This window comes from Eutrigla gurnardus (genome assembly GCF_963514095.1).
Source record: "Eutrigla gurnardus genome assembly, chromosome: 3".
NCBI classification, from domain to species: Eukaryota; Metazoa; Chordata; class Actinopteri; order Perciformes; family Triglidae; genus Eutrigla; species Eutrigla gurnardus.
In genome coordinates this window covers 24811217-24835210 of record NC_139917.1, presented here as the reverse complement: position 1 = coordinate 24835210, position 23994 = coordinate 24811217, and the positions used below count along the sequence as shown (strand labels likewise).

General features: G+C 41.8%; 4 protein-coding genes across 4 annotated transcripts; 3 read left to right on the top strand and 1 right to left on the bottom strand.

Annotated features, from left to right (window-relative positions):
• Nucleotides 1-4396: 4396 nt before the first annotated feature.
• On the top strand, nucleotides 4397-15781 carry p4hb (prolyl 4-hydroxylase, beta polypeptide). The gene is made up of 11 exons (XM_084005203.1): nucleotides 4397-4780; nucleotides 6423-6629; nucleotides 8059-8192; nucleotides 8517-8654; nucleotides 10927-11031; nucleotides 11147-11272; nucleotides 11441-11641; nucleotides 11730-11850; nucleotides 12475-12656; nucleotides 13068-13184; nucleotides 14168-15781. Exons 1-11 carry the CDS (start codon nucleotides 4642-4644, stop codon nucleotides 14237-14239), a joined length of 1542 nt encoding a protein of 513 aa, XP_083861329.1. The 5' UTR covers nucleotides 4397-4641; the 3' UTR covers nucleotides 14240-15781.
• A 309-nt stretch (nucleotides 15782-16090) lies between these two features.
• ppp1r27b (protein phosphatase 1, regulatory subunit 27b) lies at nucleotides 16091-18137 on the top strand. The gene is made up of 3 exons (XM_084005204.1): nucleotides 16091-16806; nucleotides 16896-17046; nucleotides 17532-18137. Exons 1-3 carry the CDS (start codon nucleotides 16584-16586, stop codon nucleotides 17653-17655), a joined length of 498 nt encoding a protein of 165 aa, XP_083861330.1. The 5' UTR covers nucleotides 16091-16583; the 3' UTR covers nucleotides 17656-18137.
• A 624-nt stretch (nucleotides 18138-18761) lies between these two features.
• Nucleotides 18762-20041, bottom strand: anapc11 (APC11 anaphase promoting complex subunit 11 homolog (yeast)). Its single transcript, XM_084005034.1, has 3 exons — nucleotides 19873-20041; nucleotides 19629-19746; nucleotides 18762-19086 (listed from the first exon to the last, which is right to left on the bottom strand). The coding sequence occupies exons 2-3, from the start codon at nucleotides 19735-19737 to the stop codon at nucleotides 18941-18943; spliced, it is 255 nt and encodes an 84-aa protein (XP_083861160.1). The 5' UTR covers nucleotides 19738-19746; nucleotides 19873-20041; the 3' UTR covers nucleotides 18762-18940.
• A 514-nt stretch (nucleotides 20042-20555) lies between these two features.
• LOC311010576 (THO complex subunit 4-A-like) lies at nucleotides 20556-23596 on the top strand. The gene is made up of 6 exons (XM_084005122.1): nucleotides 20556-20871; nucleotides 21568-21723; nucleotides 21807-21954; nucleotides 22060-22126; nucleotides 22834-23032; nucleotides 23135-23596. Exons 1-6 carry the CDS (start codon nucleotides 20665-20667, stop codon nucleotides 23147-23149), a joined length of 792 nt encoding a protein of 263 aa, XP_083861248.1. The 5' UTR covers nucleotides 20556-20664; the 3' UTR covers nucleotides 23150-23596.
• Nucleotides 23597-23994: the final 398 nt, after the last annotated feature.

Below are 23994 nucleotides of genomic sequence, written 5' to 3'. Positions count from 1 at the left end.
GTACTCCAAAACAGTGTATGTACATAACCGCATGTTATTCCAATGTGGTGTTGAAAATACGTCCTCTCACATGGTACATATAATGAATGTTGGCCTCCGTTATTCCAGCTATGACATCAGTGTCCGCATTATTTATTCTAAACTCACGTCATACAGCGCCCCTCTAATTGAATGTTCTGCCTCCAACAGCCTCAAGGACTTCAGGGGCCTGCACTGGTAGCGTTGGCATGGCAACTGCAGATGGATTTTTTTTTTTTTTCATTCATTCATTTATTTAAAGGTGTATGCTTTTATCTCTCCCCTCAATTTCTGCCAACATCCTTATTGAAATCCCATTAAAGTTTAATGACCTGATGTCATCCATTTCGGTCCAAACAGGAGCTCGGTGCGTTGATCAGCGTGTCCTCGTCTTTCATTCTGTCCTCCTGCATTGAATTTGTCCTGCTCATTGGTGAACATCCTGTTGCAGTCATTCATGTAACTTTTTTTGTCCTTCAGTGCAGCTCAGACTACTGTTGTTCATCTGATCAATTTTAAACTTCATTCTTCATTTATAGAATATCTTTAAATGCTAAAACATACTTATTCTTCTCTTATTAGCTACAGTATATGTACACACTGTTAGAGGGTAACCAAGCTTACTTATACCCATGGAGACCTTTTTTTTTTGCCAGGGACCACTTTCAGCTTAATATTAATATTTGTGATTTTAACCACACAGTCAAAGTCAATACAGATTATAGGCGGTAGTTCAGAACAATCATCAAAAAAGGTTGCACAGTCTTTAGGTGGCCTGTAGACATTTAGGAACATAACTCGGGAAGAAGAATTCAACTGAAGAGCCACGTATTCAAAGGATGCAACGTTTCCATAAGACATTTGCTTGTGTTGGAGGGAATCGTTAAACAAAACAGCCACTCCCCCTCCTTTCTTATGCACTCTAGCTTCACTCATAAACCTGAAGTTGGCAGGAGCTGATTCAATAAGAACAGCACAATCAAGATTGTGCTTGGTGATAAAATCATTGATTAAAAATGTTTTGACATTTAATAAAGCTAGCTTCAGTGTGTTGAAATCATTATCTTCCCAGTGTTTTGGGACTGGCTGTGGTTGATGAGAAATGGATGCTAGATTTGATAAATCTGCAGAATAGGTTGGGTGCTTCTTGCTTAGCCTTTTTCAATTTCTTATCAAGACCGGAACTGAGGGGAGCTACCAGCGTATTGGGCCCCGACTTATCCTGGAAAAAGTAATGAGTGCGATCCATCCTGTAGCCAGCACATATCAGTTAGAGCTTGCTGTATTTTGCACACAAGTAACTGAACATGCTGTTATCAGGCTGTGGAGATGGAAGATAATTCTGCCGTCCTTGTAGAGGTGGGGGTGGTGCAGGTCGGTGATTTTGCCATAACTGGATGAGGACTTAGAGCCAGTGGTGGAAGAGGAGGTGGGGGAGGATGCAGTTTGAGGGATAGAACCTGGGAGTATAGGACGGGGTGTGAATCTGGTCCCAGCAGTGACCAGATCTTTCATTTGGTCGGTGAACTCCGGGGAGGAGGGGGAAAGGGTGGCTGTAGAGAAAGGTGAGCTGGATGGGGTTTGGGGAGGGGAGGAAGGTGGATTTGTTGGTGAGTTGGGGACACTTCCTCTCGGCACTGATGTCTGAAATGGTCAAAGGCAGGGGTCGAACAGGCTCTCTTTCAGGGCTTATGTCATGTTTTGTTTTGGCTTCTTCTTGTTGAGATTTAGATTCCTCCTGTCTCGTGTCCTTGGCTGAGGGAACAGAGATAATCTGAATATTAGGTCCTGTTAGTGCACATCTCTCATCTGGAGGTCTCTGACATGACTAAGCGTATACCTCCAGCAACACTTATTGAAAGCAACTTTATTGTGGCTGTGACATTAAGGTTAAACACATGAAGAGATATGGAGATCAAATATGTTGAGTTGCTGTTGGGGAGGGCAATATTTGCATTTAAAAACCACCCTTGATAAAATAAACAGATAGCCTCTGCTGGTGTGTTACGATTACACACTGTAAAGATGATTTGCAATTATACCAGCCATTTTATATCATTATAAAAAATATGTTTGTCAAGTATTTTGGCATGTAGATATCTTGGTTGTTTGTCTTCTGGGGCAGACTCGAGGATGTGGTCACACCAAGTGCAAAAGTGACAAACTGTTAAACTGCTTCAGCCAATCAGCTCGCAGAGACCGCTGCCTTGTCACACTGAGGTGTGCCAGACGTTTAATGACACGTATGCTTTGCATTTGGCAAGGAGAGGGAAGCCGTCTGTTTTTTTGTTTTGTTTGTTTGTTTTTGTCCCTGCTGGAAATAATATGTAAATCTGTCACTGGGACATTCATGTTAAATACAGTATACAGTATTTGTTTTTTCAAGCACCGTTACTGCATAAGTCCACACCAAACCTGTTAGCCGCTGTAAAATATTGACAGAGTGAAAGCCAAATAAACAACAGTCCACAGAGTACAGCATTAATTCCCCGAGCACCTTGTGCACAAAGACTATAATCTATCCATGTTAGTTTATGCATTTTATTTATAGATCTGGCTGAGAAAAGCTTGTCGCCAGGGAAACTCAACTTTTGAATGTCAAACTCACTTTGCAGCCCATCATCATGGGGCTATAATGGTTAAGGTTAGTAAGTCTCCATCTTTATGCCATCGTCCATCCTATCCCTATGTCTGAGAATGTCACCTTTTCCCTCTGCTTGGCAAAAACAGAAACGTTTGTCTCTTGAAAGAAGTAGGGCAGATAAGACCGCCATCAGATGCTGGACTAGAAGGATATGAGGATTGTGATGATTGCCCACAACGCTGACCACCTGATGTTACATGTTTAATTAATTTGAGGCTGGCCCTTAAAAGCGAAATGAGTTTGTTCGCCTCAACATATATGTATTTTTTCCTTGCTGAGCCGGCTGTTTTGTTCCAATCTGGCTCCTGGTTGCTACGATTTTATAGAGGTTAGCGCCCAGAAAGGTTCGAGTACTTTCTGAAAATGTCTTGATATTTTTTTACACCCTTATGATTTTGCAGGCGGTTCCTTGTTTTGCTGTTGAACTGTATCACATTTTACAGAGAGGTGTGTCTGTTATTAACCTACCCAAAGTGATTGTGTGAAGGGGGAAACATTTCTGGAGGTGAGCACTGACTGTACCAGCTGAACGGCTTCTTCCTCATTCATCTACCGTTGCATCATGTGTTACTAAGAACAACTACACCCTAAAAACCTCGGGGGGGCATAACCACACACTTACTTGTGCAAAAACGGAACTTAAGGTGACGTATACTAACAGACGAGTTAGGTAACTCAATACCCCTTCTCATTAACACATTGACCAGACCCCAATATTTGATTCAGCTAGCATCTCTTTATCTTCAGAATCAGAATTCCTTTATTGTCACTCAACAGGGAAATTTGTTCTTTATCTTAGTAGCAACTTATGTTTGCAAGCTTATGACAAATCTCTTTATCCTTTTGTCATCTCTAACTCCTGCTGGTTAGAACTTGTCCTCTTTATTAAAAAAAAAAGTAACAATTCGGTTAAAAATAGAATGAAGAAATCTTCTCTTAATTCATAAAATCAATCTCAAGCTTTCCCTTAAAGGGTCAGTTCACTCAAATGACAAAAAAACACATGTTCACCTGCCAGTGGTATCAAGTCATGCATATTGTTTTGATTTTATTTGCCTGTGTTGGAAGCTCAATCTGACATTTCTGAAGCTTCTTCCTACAGATCTTCAGATATCTTAACATCTGAAAATTAAATAAACCAAAAACGATGTGACACCAGCAGAGATTGGTCTTGGGCGAACCAGCCATTTAACCCTAGCCTGACCAGGACATAATTATATTAATAAGTATATATGAAAAGCTCCATTTGAGTGTTTTTTTTTTTTTTAAACTAGAATGTAAGCAGTGTTGTTGCAAAAACATCACACCAAACGGCACACAACAAATCCCCTCCCCATATTTGCATCAGTCACAGTTACATATACATATATATCTAGTTATACTTAAACATAGTCCAGGGGTCAGAAAAAAATATTGTACACACACACACATATATATATACTTAAACATAGTCCAGGGGTCAGAAAAAATACCCAAGTTACAACCTAGTTCACATATTTAATTTATGGAACGTACATTTGTGTCAGACATCGGTGTGTATAAAAACAACTACAATTCAATGCAATATGATTAAAACTGTTTTTATATATAAATGTTAATAATGTTATATATAAAATGGATGTTTTTTTGTTGACACGATCCCTGTGTGTGTGTCGTTCAGGGCCGATGTGGAGGTATGCCGGCAGATAGCAGGGAGCGTCATTCACTTCCAGGTGCAGTCCGCCGCGGTCCAGTCACAATTCAACACGAGCTGCTTTCGGCCTGATAAATACGCATGCGCACTACGTCTGACCCCTCCGGTTTCTGCGTGCGTTGCCACGTTAGTAGCGGTAGACACAAAATACCAGCTACTCTTCCGCCAGCCTTTCACAAGGATAACAAGACCAAACATTCAAGGCAATTCTCGCAACGTGCTCGCAGCCGACCGCGTCTGAAACCCCTCCTCGTCTCCCCGTCAAGAAGAAGACTCGACGGCAACTATGTTGAAGTTTCTGCTCGTCTGCACACTGGCCGTGGCCAGCAGAGCTGAGGTCGGCGAGGAAGAAGATGTCCTAGTCCTGAAGAAAAGTAACATCGAGGAGGCTCTCAAAGCTCACCCGAACATCCTCGTTGAATTCTGTAAGTAAACCCTAGCTACAAAAAAAAAAAAAAACCGCTCCAGCTAGCTAGCCGCCGTCTCCACCGGGGCTCACCGGCTAGCTAGCTAAACTCAGCCCGGGGGTTAACGTTAGCATCAAACTTTGACACTCCTGACAAGTTGCTGCCGTCAGTGGGCAACTTAATCGGCGACGTCGCACTTAATTTAGCGTGAATGCGTGAATATATTTCACCTAGCTATGTCACCGTACTTCCAACGGAGTCGAAAAAAATGGACGAGTTATTGTTCAACAGAATGCGTTTTCCCTTAGTCAGAATACCCCCCTCTTTTTTTTTTTTATTAACTAACTAGCATCCTCAAAGTGAAAGCTTTCTGATGAGGATGCGAAACCAGCCAAAGGCACTAACCCCCCAGCGTGTTTTACGAGTAACGTTAATCACGTTGTAACTTGTGCCATATGCTGGCTTTAACTTGGCTACAGCTGCGTCGGGTTTTTAAGATGACGCTGGCTAATAGCAGGTAGCGGATAGTGTACATCACGTTTAATAATGCTGTAATAATATAATCATGAACGCCGTAAGAAACCAGAAGCGAGAAACAGTAATGTGATGGCGCTGTTTGCGTTTCGATTCCCTGCTGTGGTTTCATACTGTAGAGTTGTTCACTTCTCATTTTCACGCATCTCTTAGACTTAGTTTAACCTCTCAATGATATTAGTAAAGAAAAAGACACACTTCTCCATAGCCTGCAGGCCCATCCCGCTTCACTTTTGTCAAGATTGTTGACCTGCTCACACACACTACGTGACAAATCAGCGGACCAGTCAGAGGTGACCACGGGGGGAAGATTCTCCAATGAGTTTGGGATGGGAGGGATGAAGGATTTTTTTTTTCTCCTGCCCACGTATTTGTCAATTGGGCGGGATCTAAGTGGGACGTGGAGCTAGGTTGACGTGTACTTTACAAAAGTGCATCTGTGCGCCCTTTTTTATTGACAGGACTGAACAGTGAAGTTTTGTTCTTTCACAATAATTCAATGTGATGCAATGCTGGACATTTTCTGATCACGTGATTTTAATGTTTGGAATTTGTACAATGTACAATTGGACACCATGCCTTGTAAATTACACTGTAGCGTTTTAAATTATCCAGCATAGGATGAACGATTTGCTCCAGTCACCAATCCTCAGAGTGAAGTTGAAACTAATGCTTTTTTATTAAAAGGTAGCAAATGCATTCACCAAAAGTTGTCTGGAAACACGTTATGTTTCTTTATTTGAACAGGGGACAATGCACAAGGAACATTAACCTTTTTCTAACATGTGGAGAGATGTAATGTACAGGGTTTTAGAAAATTGCTATTTCCTCCTTGTGCTCCCTGGGCAAGGTAGAATAATACAGTGGTAAGAAATAAAGTGCTGTTTGATTGAAAATCATTACATTTGATGATCACTAATGATTAGCTTGTTGGTGCTCCCTATTTTCCTTTCTTTTTTTTTATTAAACCTGTTATTTTTCAATAATAATAAAAGATAAGAAGGAATTTAATTTAATCCTAAATTGTGCAGAAAATGACCAACCCTATAGATTAGGTTTACTTATCAACAACAGTACAAACATGTGTGTATTTGCCCTGATAAATGTCCTCCTGACGTCACTGCAGATGCTCCATGGTGTGGTCACTGCAAAGCCCTCGGTCCAGAGTTCGCCAAGGCCGCCGGCATACTGAAGGCAGAGGGTTCAGCGGTCCGCCTGGGTAAGGTGGATGCTACAGAGGAGACTGAACTGGCCCAGGAGTATGGAGTCCGGGGATACCCTACCATCAAGTTCTTTAAGGGCGGAGAGAAGGAGTCACCCAAAGAGTACTCTGGTGAGCATTACTCTGATTTATTTTGTTTTTTTGTTGTTTTATTTTTTACAGAAATTCTTGTATGAGAAGCAAATTACTTAGAAGTTGGAGGCAGTGGTGGGAAATTAACCTCCATTTACATACACATTTATATAGATACGTTTTTAATTGGATTGGTGTTTTCTAAACTCTTCTAGACTTCGATTTTATGTTTATAATGTTCTTAGTCACATAACATGTATTTTAATTAACTCATACACTTATTTAAAAACAAAAAGTGTGGTCTTGTTTTCCCACTGCACAACTACACATTGTGCTTTTGACAACCTATCAATTGGTTGATTAACAGATTTGTTAAACCGTGTTTCTCCACAAAGAATCACACAAAAAACATGTTTAATCTTGTCTTCACCACAGAGGTGCTCATACGTTTCTAGTAAATAAATATTCAAGCATGAAAAAGCATAAAAAAACAACAAATCCACTAAAGAAATCTTACTCGACTAAGACCAAAACCACCAATTAGTCGATTAATCAACCAAGAGGCCGGATCCCTAGTTATCTTTAGTAACTCCTGGTGAGTGAATGAATATTTATTAAATATTTCATCATGTAATCTCATGAGGGGCTTTATAGATGGCATAAAGAATCCCTTCTCATAACTGAAGGCGAGCCCTATTAACGTTCTTCATCCTGGTAATATGATCCACGCAGCAGCATAAACATTAAGTCAGCCAATCAGGTTGGAGCAACACGACTGTGCCCTTCCCTGCACGTTCCCCTCATCTGAGCCAGTAGTAAGATGTGCAGTTCTTCACGTTCCCTCTGCTCTGCTGGCCTGGGCCAGGCTTGGGTTGGGAGAGGCAAAACCTCAGAGAATGTGGTGTTTCAATTCATCAACATTTCTCAGTGAAGTTGCTACTGTGTTGCATCAGCAGTACAGCCTGACAGCCAGCTCTATCTCAAATCCAGTTTAATTTCAACAGAAAGAAACCTAGACTTTTTTCTCTCTTTTTTTTGAGTCTTAAAGTACACACACACACACACACACAGACACACACATGAGCAGTGTTGTGTATTGCCACCTGAAGTTGTAAGAGCTGTTAACCAAGATCTTTGAGAAATGCAGAAGTGGTCTGTTTTTGCTTTTGTCCTATTTTTTTTTATATTCAAAATGCAAATTAAACTTTCACAGCAGAAAATGTGCGCAGGGTCTCTGTGCTTGCATATAATCCAGTTTGACCACAATAGAGGGATTTTTAATTTTTTTTTAAGTTGAGGTCGGATATATTTGGATCTGTCCGTCTGTATCCTCCTTCCCTAATATGCTTAGAGCTGATCACATTTGATCATGTTGTTGTGCCCAATTTATTTCAATAATTAAATAATAATAATTAAAATGTCTGTGAATACAGAAGTACTTGAGTTTTTGAGTTGTGTTGTGTTGCAGCTGGCAGACAGGCAGATGACATCGTCAACTGGCTGAAGAAGCGCACAGGCCCGGCCGTCGCCACACTGGCCGGCGTCACCGAGGCAGAGTCTCTGATCGCTGACAGTGAGGTGGCAGTCATCGGATTCTTCAAGGTATGATTCTGATCAAGGTCTAAATAGAACAAGCTAAGATTTAAACAAAAAAATGTGTACTACTACCCTTTTTGTTTTATGTAAGTATGGACAAGTAGGATTATTCAAAGGTTGATGCAATTCATTTACATCTAATGCATACTGTATAGCTCTGTTTGTTTGCCATTGCCGACATCAAGCTATGATGCTTTGTCCTCTCAAAAGCAGATGTAACCACTTTGTATTTTCATTAACTTAGTATAAATGCTCTGCATATTTCCCATTATGCTCAAAGAAAAACGCACAGTGCTTTTCTTGAATGGAGGTTTTTCTTTGTGTCTTTAGGATGCTGAATCTGACGGTGCTAAGGTCTTTGAAAAAGCAGCTGAGACCACAGACGACATTCCTTTCGCCGTGACCGCCAACGATGACATTTTCTCGAAGTATGAGGTGGTTAAGGACAGTGTTGTCCTCTTCAAAAAGGTGACATTTAAATTCTCAAGTTTATTTCTTCCCTGTTCCATAATAAATCATTTGTATGTCATAGATCATAAAATTAACAGCAGCCCAACTAAATGATTATTTGGGTCTTAGTCAAGTTAAGATTTTTCTTGTAGATTAGATTTTTTATGCTTTTTTTTTCATGATGAATGACTTATTTACAAGAAACTTTTGGGCAAATCTCTGGAAACATAAGATTAAAAGTGGTGCTTTTGTGCGATTCTTTGTGGAAAAACTCAATTAGTTGTCAAAATCAACAAGAAGTGTTAGCTGACCAAGGATTTCTTTGGTCGAGGACAGCCTAATTTAGTATTCAAACATTGTTTCAGGACATTTTGTAAGCTACAAATTCCTAATTGGTTGAGTCGTTATTATAGTAGTTCGGCAAAAGAATTGACCCACTGCCCCCCGCTCCTAGTCATTGCGTCATAAATGGGTTTTTCATGGGCTTGTCAGCTTGTGAAACTTTAATATGAGTAAGCGTTTAGAGACGAGCTGCTGGAGACCCCAGTGTTTCTGATCTACACTTTGGTAATGTGATGCTGTCGACCTCATAGTATCCGCTCTCTGCTGCTAATCTTGGCTCGTCTGATGTGCTTCAACGTTGGAGACGTGTGCCTGCCTTTTGGCTTTGCTTGACCTCAGCATGGGCTGATGGTGATGAATGGTTAAGAGCTGTATTAGGTGATGGTACGTCTTTCAAGTAGCCCCATTGGCTATTAGCAGGGGGTGAATAAATGGCAGCTGTGTGCTTTCTGTCTAGCCCAAATATGCACATTTTCCCTCTTCCCATGTCGTAGATGATTAAAAATGTACACATGATGCTTTTTTGTTTATTTTAAACCAAGGTGATGCCTGTATCGACTGTATTGTGTTGACTACATCCATCCATTGAAGAATAGGCCAGAAATCAACACACTTACTTATCAGCACAGCAGTATCTCAGTCCAATATGTCTGTCAATAAATTATTATTATTATTTTTAAATCAAGCAACCGACTAATGTGAGGGTGTAACTTAACTCTTTAAATCCTGAAATTCCTTAGGGGATATTCCCTCATCCTACAGTAATTGATTTCTGAATCTGCTACTGCCTTGGCTTTATAGTGAGTTTTTTATGTCTATTTAAGATGTGTATTACTTGTTAACACTTACATTCCAACTTTCTGGCCCACTCATTACTTATCTATATCTATTCTTAAATAATAGGGCAGCTAAAAGTTGCATATTTCAGTCGGGAGTAGTAGGATGTTTAATCACTCTCAGGGTTAGTGTTTTAATCACTGGCAAGACACTGACCCCTGCCTACTCCCACAAGTGCTTTAGATGGCTTTTAGGTGTTGTATGACTGTAGTCAATTTAATATACATTTAACAGTCGCAACAGCAACGATGGAATAGTTTTGTTTATGTGTGTTTGTGTGTCATCATGTGGTCCTAGAGACACCTATAGGAGCAGCACAGAAGCAGTATTGAGTACTTTGTCAGGTGTTTTAATTCTGTGGAAAGATAGCATCACAACTGTGCAAAATGCACTGAAAGCTTATAGGTGTGGTCCGAGCAAGGGTGCTGGTAGCAGGGGAGGTAGTTTCACACAGTTTGATTTTAATATATGGTGTGTACTGTCATGCATTAGCTGTTTTTGTTCTGGTACTGTGTGATGGGCATAATTGCTTTACATTTTATAGTTTGTATTTGATTAGTAATTAAATAAGCATGCAGATGCTTTAACAAAAAACTCTAAATTTCTCCTTTTGAGTTATGGATGATCTTACATTTTTGCACATGGACCAAGTGTCAGACCTCCCACTGCCATTGTCTGGCCTCTGATCGATGTCGGTAACTTATCCCTTATACAAACACTACTGACATGTGGGCTTGTTGTCTAGAGTTAGGCAAACCCTCCCAAAGCAGGGGCTCAGTCTCAATAAGCAGCTGGGGTCTTTCACTTGTTTATTGCAAGAGGGTTTGAGGCTTAAGTTTCATAGCCTTGGTCAGTGCCCTTAGGGTTGGCAGCATGCCATCAGCCAAATGTTCTTTTTCCTATTGTATGCCAGTAAGGGTTGCTTGGCACGGCTATGCCACTGCTATTCTTAACACTTAAAAGTAAATTTGGGCTGCTGGCTCTTTCTTCAGCTGGGGGTTACCAGGGGATTTTGAAGTGGTCTGTCTGGTAAATCTATGTTTGGTGTTCACAGGCAGACTAGGTAGAAGAACAATATTTGTATCTAAATGTTTCCTTGTTTCCTCTACAGTTTGATGAAGGCCGCAATACCTTTGATGGCGAGTTTACCAAAGAAAACCTCCTAAATTTCATCAAGTCCAACCAGCTGCCTCTGGTCATCGAGTTCACAGAGCAGGTAGGGACTGGGGCCATGCATGCCAACGTGACGATCTATTTTTCTCCCAGTCTACTGTCCATAACGATGAGAAGTCTAAGGGTTCTTCCCAAACATGTCTGATTGTTTTTTGCAGACTGCTCCTAAAATCTTTGGAGGAGAAATCAAGTCCCACATCCTAATGTTCCTGCCCAAAACTGCTTCAGACTTCCAGGACAAAATGGACCAGTTCAAGAAAGCCGCAGAGGGATTCAAGGGTCAGGTGTGTGAACTGCCAATGCACTTGTGTTTAACCTGTCAAATGTGATGATTATAAACAGAATGCATGTCAAACACACGTCTTTAAATGTAAGACTTTGCTCAGACAAGATATATTGAATGATCTGTGAAGACTGACTCAAATATTGACCACCTTTGTCTCCCCGTCCAGATTCTCTTCATTTTTATCGACAGCGACGTGGACGACAACCAGCGCATCCTTGAGTTCTTCGGCTTGAAGAAAGAAGAGTGCCCTGCCATTCGCCTCATCACCCTGGAGGACGAGATGACCAAGTACAAGCCCGAGAGTGACGCCATCACAGCAGAGAGCATCATCAGTTTCTGCAAACAGTTCACTGACGGCAAACTCAAGGTGAAAGAGAGAGACTGGTTAGTTATTTCAGCACATGAATGTAATTGATAGATGCAATTTTAATGTTAATTGTATTCCTCTCTCACAGCCCCACCTCATGAGTCAGGACATCCCTGAAGACTGGGACAAAACCCCCGTCAAGGTTTTGGTCGGCAAGAACTTCGAGGAGATCGTCTTCAGTCCGACTAAGAACGTCTTTGTGGAATTCTGTAAGAGCCTTTTATTTCTGGAGTCAGAGCTTAACTGCTCATAGATGGGAGATTTGGCAAAGGTTCTAGCTTCACTGTCTGAAATTCAAATCATGTCCTTCCTTACTTTACCCAATGCTATGCCCTTGTCAAATACCAAGAGTTGATGCTAAGGGCTCAGCCACCTTCCCAGCCCACTCTCTGCAAATTAATTTCTTACCAGATACCGAAGTTGGAAAATATCTGTTAAATATAGCTGCTTTTTTTTTTACAGTGATACAATTTTGCCCTTTTTTGGTAGAATTTCCATTCTCTGGCTGTTTAAATATATGCACAGTGGGTAGGGCTGTAGGGTTTCCTGACAGGTGTGGGCAACACTCATGAAGCTAAGGACGCATGTGACCTATTCAGTGTGTGTTTCAGACAGGTTTGCACAACCTGCTGCAATATGAAGCTGGAAGCAGGCAAACTCCCAGCAGACATCCAATTGAACAGAGCTTAAATTACAGGGCAAAAAGAAGACTCGTGTACTGATATTGCATTTAAAAGTACTCACTGGTCAATTTGTAAATTATCTGTAAATATACAGTATGTTTTCTGTAATGATTAAATCCTAAAATACACTTTTCTTTTTTTGTATTCCAGATGCACCTTGGTGTGGACACTGCAAACAGTTGACACCCATCTGGGAGAAGCTGGGAGAAAAGTATAAGGACAGCGCTGACATCATCGTGGCTAAGATGGACTCCACAACCAATGAGATCGATGCAGTCAAAGTCCACAGCTTTCCCACTCTTAAGTTCTTCCCAGCAGGAGAAGAGCGCACGGTTAGTGTTTCTTTCTCTACCATATTTTCTTTCCATAAGCAGAAATAATCCATAATTGACATTGACATCCATATCATTAGTGCTCCTTGACCTAGCCGTCTTAACCACGTGCGGAAACATGAGCTGAGGTTTCTGCAGCATTACGTTGGTGTATGGTTCTCTTAGATTCTTGCTTGATGACTTCACTCACTACACTCTCCGCTCACGCCTGCACCTGCCCCTCCCCATTGCTCCTGTTTATTGACCAGACATCCACGTGCCAGCCTTCACTGAGTGGTGTATACCAAGGCCACCCCATAGTCATTCTTAGGATGAGCCCATGAAATCACGTCACATTCGTGTTTGCATTTTCTAGGCTTTTTTTTGTGGGGTGGGGATGCAACACAATTTAATCAGAAATAATGTCTGCAGGTGATTGATTACAACGGGGAGAGAACACTGGAAGGCTTCACCAAGTTCCTGGAGAGTGGCGGTAAGGATGGCGGCGCCCCTGCAGGAGACGACGACGACGATGAAATGGAGCCAGAGGTAAAATCTCCTCAAGAGATGCATTTACATACTTTTGTAAGACACTGCAGTTAAAGCACAGCTGTAGCTTTTGTAGGAAAAAGCTTAAATGAATGAATGAATGAAGCTAGTTAAGGTCATCTTGATCTATTGGCTCCCCTTATTTTTCTTCTGAGACTACACAAATGAAGCATTATGCTCGCACAAAAATGTCACTTAGTATGCAGTACTCAGTTGTGACTGGACAAACTTGTATATTGTTTTGTTTAGTCTGCATACTGATACCTCACACCTGTGGGGACATATTGGTTGAAGGAGGTTGCCATCAATGAGGGGAAACTGGAGAGGACGGTGACTAAAACAAGAACAGCAGCTGCTACATTGAGAGGGTAGTGTCGGTGTGCGGATTGAGAGGCTTATTGTTCTCATTGTTTTCTAGTAATAGCTCTAGTTTGAGATGTTTCATGAGTAATTAAAGTGGAATTAGGGGAAAAAATAGGGGACTTCTAGTAAGATTTTTCTAACCATATTTGAGCCGAGTATAATTATGTAAATGAATGGTATTAAAAATCCAACTGCCAACATGTATGTTACATTCTAACTAGGTATGCTATCCTTTTTTACTCGTATCTTTTGCCAATATTGCCACTACACCCCCTTCTCAGAAGTCTAATTGCAGCCCAGCTGAATGCTGTGTGCTAATGCCTTCTGCAGCTGTCATAGATGTTTACTTGGCGGTGCCTGGAGACCTGAAAAACGCGGCACGTGCCGCGCTGCAGTCAACATTAGGGCCTTCCTGTATCTGACTCATTTCCTTACCCGCCTGTTGTCGGACTAGACGCAAAGCAATGACTGCGCAAACTGGAAGATGTTATCTGTATGCCAAGCTGTGGTTGTGACTGTGTTGATAACACACATTGAATTCACTATAAAGAAAGCCTGCATGCGTGACTGGTTTTGAGAGCCTCTGTCTTAATCAATGACCCTCTCCTCCTCTTCTCCAGGATTTAGAGGATATGGACGAAGGTCAGGACATGGACTCTGATGGTGAGGACGATGGACATGACGAGTTGTAAGAGCTGTTAGAGGAGAGAGGAGAGGAGGGGAGAGGAGAGACGAGTCCCGCCGAGTCCCACCCCAAACCCTTCCAACCATTCACCATCACCACCATCACTTCCTTGTGGACCTTCCCTGTTCTGTGAACATTAATACTTCTCCTTTAACTGCCTCTCAGTCAGTCAGACGGCCAGCTGGCCAGCCGGCCACTCACTCAGTCAGGCCACCCGTGGCACGGCAGGGCCTTTTTGCCAGCCACAACTCCAACCTCGCAACTTCCGGCCAGACTCGTCTTGTCGCACCTGGGGGGGGGGAGTGGGACTCTGTGGAACAGCGCACCACCTCTATGGGAGACCTCTATGCCTTCTCTACAAAGCTCCACATCAGCTGTTTGCCTTGTATATTTTAAACCAAATGTAAAAATGGCATTGAGATCCAGTTTTCAAAAATGTTTGTTTAGTTTCATGTCAAATTTGCTCCCCCTCCCAAAAAAAACAAAACCATGCCATTGTTCAGTGTGGGTATGAGCTAGCCTGTTGTAACCTGTATTTGTAGGTACGGAGGGGCTGCCAATGTTCTTTTCCCTCTGATGGACATCCAGAGGACCAGAGTTTTGTGTGGTTGTTTTGACTGATCTCTCAGGGGACAGGGGCCATCCTATAGATGTTTATTTTGCAATGTCTTCACTAAAATAAACCCCACAGAGCTATTTCACTGTAGCACAAAGGACCCTCCTAATCTGTAGCTGAGACGGTTGTTTTTTTTCTTGTGGTTGGTAGGAAGTCTTCATTCCCTAATAATTTCTCGGTTCAATCTCCTCATTTCAGCACGGCTACTGACTATTTTCTAAATGGAACAAAGGTTAACTTCTTGGGGGGAAATCCTATTTTATTTAATTGCTGTCGCTATGACTTTTTCTTTCTTTTTTAAAACTTAGGACTTATCATTTTTAATGGTGAACCATTGTGCCCAGCTGTAGCCAGCTGGCCCTGCTGGGGCAGAGTTGACCCCTTGGACACGCTCTCAGATCTGGGGTGGGTTTTTTTATAGCCAGTTCTGATAGGTCGCACTGCATTCATGCCTAATCGGAGATTCACTGTGGTTGCTAAAGCGGACTAGAGATTGGTAGTTTCCAGGTCTGATTTGTCTGAGAGAAGTGTCTTGTTATATCTGAAGTGGAAGGGAACAATTGCACAGCCCCACCCCTCACTCGTACTGTACCTCCTGCACCCCGGTTGGCTCTACCAAACACCCTTGCTGCCACAGCAGTGTGTATGTGTGTGTGTGAGAGTGGGAATGCAGAGTGTCCTGTGTGAAAGACTGGTGTATAAATTGTGTGAGTTGAATGACCAGTTCATATTTTCTGGTCGTCCATGACCAGGAGAATGAATGTACTGTGTGCGTGTGTGTTGTTTGGCAGGGAGCGGAGGCTTGAGTAGAGAACGGTGATGGGTTTGACAGCTACAGTGGTGGGGGGAACTTAACAAAGCATTCCATCATATCCAAATTGATGTGGAAAAACGTGAAATGGTGGCCAATAAACAAAAAAATTGAAAAAATAATTCAGTTGTCTTAAATTCTGTTTTTTTAAATGTTTTTTTAAGTGCACCACACAGAGAGCAGACAGGCTACATCGGGATGAAGCATGGCCTGCTTTCATTAAAAATCCAGCACCTTCCCACTGGTTTGTGTGGAAGCGTGGATGTGACCGTCTCTACATTGTTACTGTGATATTTAGTGTTTGGAGATGACACACTGGATGTCTAAAATGCTTGAAAAAAAACGATGACGCTTTCCCCGTCTTTTTTTCTGTCTGATAAACGTACAAAAAATAAACTATTACAGTTAAATCAGAGAACGCAACACTCCAGCAGTGCACTGTTTATTCTGCTTGTTGTTTACAAGTAGCCTCCAGCCCCTCCCTCAGCTCTTGGGGTGTCACCACTATCTTTAAGTGGGCCGCACCTGGGTGTGTGGGGGTGACAACGGAGGCGGAGGTTACTGAAAGTCATGTCTGGAGACGGGACTTCTATCGGGCTTGTGACATGCTAGTAGGGGGGTGTCCTCCCAGAGGGCTACTCATCTTCTGAATCGCGCCACTGGATCTGTGAGGTGTTGTGTCCTAAAATAGCCTGACCGAGAGTATAAAGAGACCCTGCTGATATGCAGGGGGACACTAGACGGCAAGAGAGCCACACTGAGAAGCACTGCTTGATATTGCTGCAGGGGAACGACTGAGTTTGGTTTCTTATTTTTTTTTACATCTGCTTCGATTTTTAAGACTGGAAGAAAGTCAAACTTTGTCTTGGTTGCTGGATTTGAGTAGTTTTTCAGGAAGGCCTAAAGTAAGTCAATCTGAACAGGATGAAGTACTACCCGTGCCCCATGTCACAGACCATGAGAATCAAAGCGCAGGACTGTGGCTTCCCGGTCAGCTGCAAGACCTCTGCATCTCTGAAGCCAATCCGCAATGTCCACTTCCCCAATGACATTGTTTTCCTGGACTATGTACGACACGGCGAGCTGGAGAGGATGGGACTTTTCATCCGAGCCAAAAGAGTCAGCCTAGACACAATCTACCACTCCGGTGAGAGCCTGTGAAACGCATCACCCTGATCTGGTAAACACCGTTTTCTCAATGCCGAACTGATATTTCTCACTGCCCTCTCAACGCAGGGATGGCTGCCATCCACGAGGCTGTCCTGTCTGGGAACCTGGAGTGCGTGAAGCTGCTGGTCCACTACGGAGCAGATGTCCACCAGAGGGACGAGGAGGGCTGGACCCCTCTGCACATGGCCTGCAGCGACGGCTTCCCACATATTGCACGGTCAGCATCTACTGTGTGTGTGTGTGTGTGTGTGTGTGTATATATCGAACATTTAGCAACCAAAAGCTAGGCCAACTAAGACTGTAGAAGCAAAACCCTTAAATGTATTGAATTGAATAAGATTGCATTTTATTGCTGATTAATTCCATTTGTAGAAGGATGAATGTCTTATTGCTTCCTCTCAAAAGTGATGTGCTACCGCTTCAAAGCCGACACTTTTAGGAAACAGATTTTTCCTAATTTCCCTAAAAATGTAGCCAGTAGGGAGCAGCTGACATTACATTTGCCAGCACATTAACAACACACATACAGCCCCAGCTCTGCTATGCCAGAGGTAAGAGTAGCTGGAGGATCCGCTGCATTCTTACACCCCACTGACCTTCCTGACACTGGAGAATGGCAGAAACTCGCCTTGAGTTTGCCAATGTGGCAGAGCAGCAAGATTTGAGCTCTCACTAAGTAGGTTACATTGTGTTTATTTTCAGCTACCTGCTCACGCTGGGTGGCGACGCCGAGCTGGAGAACGACTGCGGGGAGAAGCCGACTGACCTCATCGAACTGGACAACAAGGAGCTGCTGGAGCTCTTTGGGCTTGCTGTCAATGACTGAGAACATGTTGCTTTTAAAGCCGCAAACTCATCTCAAACCTAGTGCACAGTCACTCGACAGTACTGCAGGGATGGACAGTTCAGTTCAGCAACCTTTTTATAGGAGCTGCCTCGGCTCAGGAGGTCAAAGAGTGTGGGCGACTGGCAGGCTGAAGAACGGCTGAATGGAGAGAACTTTTGCTGGTAGGGGCTGCCCCTTAATCTCCAGCAATGCAGATTTACTGTATCCTGTAAGGGCTTCAGATCTTTTTCTACTTCAATGAACTGAATTCATTATTTGATCTTATTTGGCATGTTGCTGGAATTAGGTCGTCTGAGTGTTGGCTCATTAACACCTCTCTGAAGGCCAGTATTGGCTTGTGTTGACTGCCTTACCATCACATTTGTTTACATTTTATTTAAATTCTTGCTTTCTGATCGCTTTCAGTAAAATGTATTAGTCTTTTTAGTAGGCCTATGACTTTTTATACTTTTTTTTAAATAAAGTTTTAAAAAAATGTCAGTTTATTTGCTTTTTCCTTTGGGGTCCTAGTATGTGTGATTGCAAAACTGATCAAAGTACTGCCATGAACAGCTCAATGACTATCAATTTCAGCTCAAAGCGAACAGATTTAAAGGATTTTGGCACAACTTTGCATACTTGCAAAATTCATGTGAAAGGGCAGCCGTCTCTTTTTAGCAAAACCTATGATAACCTACTGTACTCTACCTGTTCAGCACCAAAAAGCTTTCAACTAACTAATGAACATCATGGCATTCATGAGATGCCCGAAACGCCTCCCAATGAATGCTAATGTTGCTCTGCGTCGCCCCCAAGTGGCCAGAACAATTAAACTGTTGCAGCTTTAAAAACTACAGCAGCTAGTCTGAATGGATAGATGAGCCAAAATGATCAAATATATACAATCTCCAATTCCATTTCAAATAAACTCTTAAGAGAAGTTTGAGGCCGATTACTGGAAACACAAAACAATCTAATTAATCTCATTAACAGGGATTAAAGTCAGGATCAGTCAGCAGCACGCTGGCATTCAGGTCATATGCTTCAAAACCTCTGCCAGAGGCTTCTGGGGTAATCAAGCAGGCATAGTGCGCATGTGGTGTAGTTTTTTATTTTATTTTATTCAAATCACATACTTAATGTCAAACAGAATACAATAAGATCCAAATTACCTTTGCATTACATTAGATGGAGGAATACAAAAACATAGTTATGTAGAGTTGATACAAAAATGAAATCCAGGAAGGGGCCTCTGTGAGGCTGAATCTCTGCAGGCACCGCAGGTTCATTCTTTGAACTTCCACTCCTGTCGACACATGGGGCACTGCTGCTGAACCTGCTGTGAGTTCAGCCATTTCAAGATGCAGTGCATGTGAAAACAGTGGGAGCACTGACCCCAGACCAGCGGACAGTCATCCCCAGGCACTTTACCTACAAAAAAGTTTAATATTAGTTACAGTTACAAAATTGAGAAAAGATAACTCACTATCAATACTCATATCTGAAAAGAATGGCTATGATGCTTTTACTCCTGCATCATTCATGTTACCATCACAGCACAGTGTATCAACCAATGAGAAGAAATCACGTATGACATTTATTGGAATGGATTGCATTTTTTGTTCTGCAGTACCAATTTGAGACCAAATTTCAGAATATTTTACATCATAAATTATGTAAATTATAACTTGCGAAAGGACCCCCCCAAATAAAAACAAACAAACTATTATTTATTTTTCCATATGAAATTAAAGTTGTTGTGCGACAATTATAATTGTATGTATTTAAAAAAAAACTCCTCTTAGGGACGTATGTATAATTTCTACTGTGTTCGTATTTGTATAAAAAAAAAATAGATTAAATGAACAGTAACAAGTGTTGTGGTAATCACATTTTTAAGTCCTGCAGGAAGTTGTGGACATTTCAGGCAGCAGCGTTAATGCTCAACATCCCGTTAGCTCATGTTTACTTACAGTCAGGGCAACAGCCGTTGAAAGGCATCCTGCAGATCCCACAGTTTTCATCATTAGCCACCCATAACCAAGACGCCACTCCGTTCCACTGGCGGATCTTCACCTTCATCCTCCGTGTCTGACAACAGCAGAAACACCCAATGAGTACAGTCCCACATGAAACACAGCAGCTAGCGTTAGCATGTGAGCTAATGCTGACAGATGACTTCTGTAGCTAGCTGTTCAGAGATGCCAACTAACTTACGAGCGTCTAACGTCTCCTTCAGATCTCCGGCACCATGTAAGTGACACTGTTTCTTTGAGAACTACAAGTCATGGTATGTCCAGTTTGACGCTAGTTGAAAAATGCAGGGAGTCTTTTAGCAACCCGGGGAAAACATGTCCTTCTTCTTTTGAATTCTGGTCGGCGTGTATATTATGCTGGGAGGCGAAACACTGCCCCCCACAGGCGATGTAGGTAAAGTGCAAGTAACTAACATAACTACTGTTGTAGAGATGAGGGTTGAAATCAAAGGAAGCACAATGCACCTTTACTCACTTAATACAACACTTAACTACACTGATGGGTTTTGCTGTTAACAGAACTGGATATTTTGTAAATGTGTAAAAGAATCAGTTGTGGGCTGATATTACAGATAATACTCTTGGCGTGTCTGTTTGTTTATTTATTAGTTGAATAAGTAAACACATTTATTTCTCTGAATGTCGTTTTCATCTGCTCCTGCTAACAAATGATACTTTGGAAATATTCTATTCATTAATTACGACCATATACAAACAAGAAACAACTGATGAATTAACTCCCTCAGTTTTCGAAATTAGCCAATAAAGTTTTTTTTTTTTTTTTTGAGGGGGGCGGGGGGGGGGGGGGGTAATGGGGCGGGACTTCGGGGCACCGTCACTTCAGCAGAGTATTTACGTAATATCCGCTCGTTTTCACCTCGCGCCACGGAGAGAGCAGATTACCAGCAACTGCCTCACGACAACCAAAGTTCTTTGTTCGTCTTCAGTGTTAGCTTGAAGCCTAGCTACCACAATGGCCGATAAGATGAACATGTCCCTGGACGACATTATCAAGCTGAACAAGAAAGGAGGCGGCGGCGGCGGCGGCGGACAAGGAGGACGGTCGTCCGGCGGGCAGGGTGGAAGTTCAGGCCGAGCCGGTGGATCGTCGAGGCCGGCGCGGAATCGACAGAATAACTTCAACCGAGAGAGGAACAACAGATCCACACCGTACACCAGGGTATGAGAGAAGCCGCTGAAATTAAACGGCGGCGAGTTGTTTTATAACGCGGCCTTCGTGAATTACCCGTCGCTGCTAGGTTTAGTTGATAAAATGTACTTCCCTTTACAAACCAGCGTGGTTATGAGCTAGCTCGATGGTAATCACCCGAGATAAGTTAAGCCGTGGCCCGCTTAAAATTACTTCCGTCTACATTTGTTTTTGTCTTTTTTTACTTCGGCTGTGTTCAGAAACAATGTTTAGAAACAATAGAGCAACCGACTGAGCGTCGTTAAAACATGTCCCCATGTGAGACTTTTGGATGCAGTTAGCGCAACATGGCTGCTCTGTGTCCGAAGCGGTTTGCTTCAAAAGTTTCCCTCTGAATTGTCAGTTGAGGAGGATCTGTAACTGACGCCCTTCTTTTGCCCTAACGGCAATTAACGAACAATTTTAAAAAATACATATAAAGTGTACATCCAAATATATTTACATAGCTGACCTGACTAGTGGCCAGAGCGCCAAAATAGCTATATTTATATTACACATCTACTCCAGTGGAGACGTTTTATGACACCTATCTATTGGTGTTTGGTTCATCTTTGGTTCATAATCATCTTTATCAATTTGTATAGCGTGTAGATATGTCTATAAATCACAATGTTTTCCAGAATACAAAGACCCTGAGGACATTACTGTTTTTGTTGCTCTCCACAGCCCAGAGAGCTACCAGACAAATGGCAGCATGACATGTTTGAGGAGCATGCTGGGGGACGCAGAGCACAAAGTGCAGCACCAGAAAGAAGTGCAGAGAGTAACGGCAAGCTGCTGGTTTCCAACCTGGACTTTGGCGTCTCTGACTCGGATATCAAGGTAATTTAATAGACTGGAGTGATTGACTTTGCTAGCACCGACGTGTTGCGAACGTCACTGATGTTTCTGCTTTTGATCCGTAGGAGTTGTTTGCAGAGTTTGGGGCTTTGCAGAAGGCGTCCGTACACTACGACCGGTCTGGTCGCAGTAAAGGAACGGCGGATGTCCATTTTGAAACCAAGGCAGATGCTCTCAAAGCCATGAAGCACTATAACGGTGTTCCTCTTGATGGTGAGGATCTGGTGCTCATGATACAATAGCATTGTAGTACTCTGGTTGCATATTCAGAAGGGGTTGAAAAAAAAATCCTCATGGTTTTATTTTTGTTTTTTTTAGGCCGCCCCATGAAGATTCAGCAAGTGACTTCAGACGTTGACACAGAGAGTAGATATTCTACACAAAGGTAAGTCATGGAATGTCCCTGCGGTTTGAATTTAGGAAGATCTTTAATTTGGCATTATGGGGAGAAATGGACTTTATAAACCTAGTTTGCTTTAATAACGAGAAAGTTGAGCTCCAGGCTCAGGCCCAACATGTGGGGATATGATGACATGCGTTCATTAGTTTGAATAAGCCAAATGATCTCATCCAAATGCACCAAGGTAAAAAAAATAAAAAATGCTAATGTTAATACTATTTATGCCTCTGCACCAACGACAGCCATTGCAGGATGTCTTATTAGTTTGAGTTGTCCATTCCCGTGAACTCTTGTCTGATATCATATCGGGCACAAACCTCCACTTGAACTCAAGGATCAGCTTATATTTTGGTGGTCAAAGTCACTGGGATCTCATGTCATCCCATTTTTTTTAAACACCATAATTCAGAAATGCCGTGAGTTTTTTTTCCCCCCCCCCAAATTTGGCACAAACGTCCACTTGAACTCAAAGTTGAACTGATCAGTTTGGTGGTCAAAAAAAAAAGAAGATAAATGAATAAAAAATGTTGCTCAAGTAAAAGTACAGAAATATCATACTAATAAGTATAATTGGTGAAAGTAATTGGTATGTATGGCTCCTAGCATTGTAGTTAATTGATGTGCAGCCAATTTTTTAGATGTTTTGTGTACTATAAATATCTGCTATCTAAACATTTCTGATCTTTTTGCAGTTCAAACGGAGGGTTTGACCGCAGCAGGCTTGGACAGGTCAAGGTTGAAAGGAGTGAAAGGGTGGAAAGGGGTGAAAGAAGTGAAAGGAGACAAGGTGGCGGTCGTGGAGGTTTCAGAGGTCGAGGAAGAGGAAGAGGAAACAGACCCCAACTTTCTGCGGAGGAGCTGGATGCCCAGTTGGATGCGTACAATGCCAAGGTATGAACTTAGGTTTTATGAAATAAATCATATTCTTTATTTTGATCATACTGTGAACCTTTATTGATAATTGAATTATCATGTTTCTCATTTAAATTTCAGATGGATACCAGTTAAAAGCCCAGAAAAGATGCTGCTCCAGTCCCTCCTTTTTTTTAAACATTTTTTCCACTTTTTATTTTGTTAAATCTCTATTTTAGAGATGATGGCTCAGAGCTTATTACACTTTTTGTTTTTAAGCCATTTTATTGTATGGACAATTATATTCCGTTGGTTTTAATGTTTCTCAGTATTTTTTAGCTATGTTTTCTGGGGCAGTTTCATGTTTTGAGGGTTTTTCTCCTAGTCCACCAGCTCCTGTGCTGTTTTCCAAATGTATGGACAACTGCTGTGAACTTGCAACATGAATTTTTTTTTTCCTTAAATCACAAACATGATTCAGTGGTTTGTGGACTGCTTAATGTAATGTTAAATATGTACCCCAGTTCTATAATTTGTTACTGTATACTTGACATATGGACATATTTCAAGGTTTTTGTACATAAATAATTATATTGAATCATCTTTCTGGTGTTTTTGTCAATTTGAGAGAGTGCAGTTGATCTTAACTGTGACAGTGTTTGCCTTTTTTTTTTTTTTTAAAGAGGGAGAGAGGGGAAAAAGAATTAAAACCAAATGGATACAATATCTTACTTTATTGTGTATATTTCTTAATATATCAGTCAGGTCAACTTTAGCTGTTCAGATGTCTTAAGCAGTGACAAAACATGCCACTAAAGCCCAATTTAAAGTACGACAGTGTTGCTGAATGTGGCCACAATGGCAGTTATGGGATAACGGTTAATTATTAAAAAAATTTTGTGGCACAGGCACATAAGACAAATGTCAGTTACACAGCTCATCTACATAAAGTTTGCTTACATATGGTCATAGGAGGATTTTGTTATTGCCTTACTAAAAAT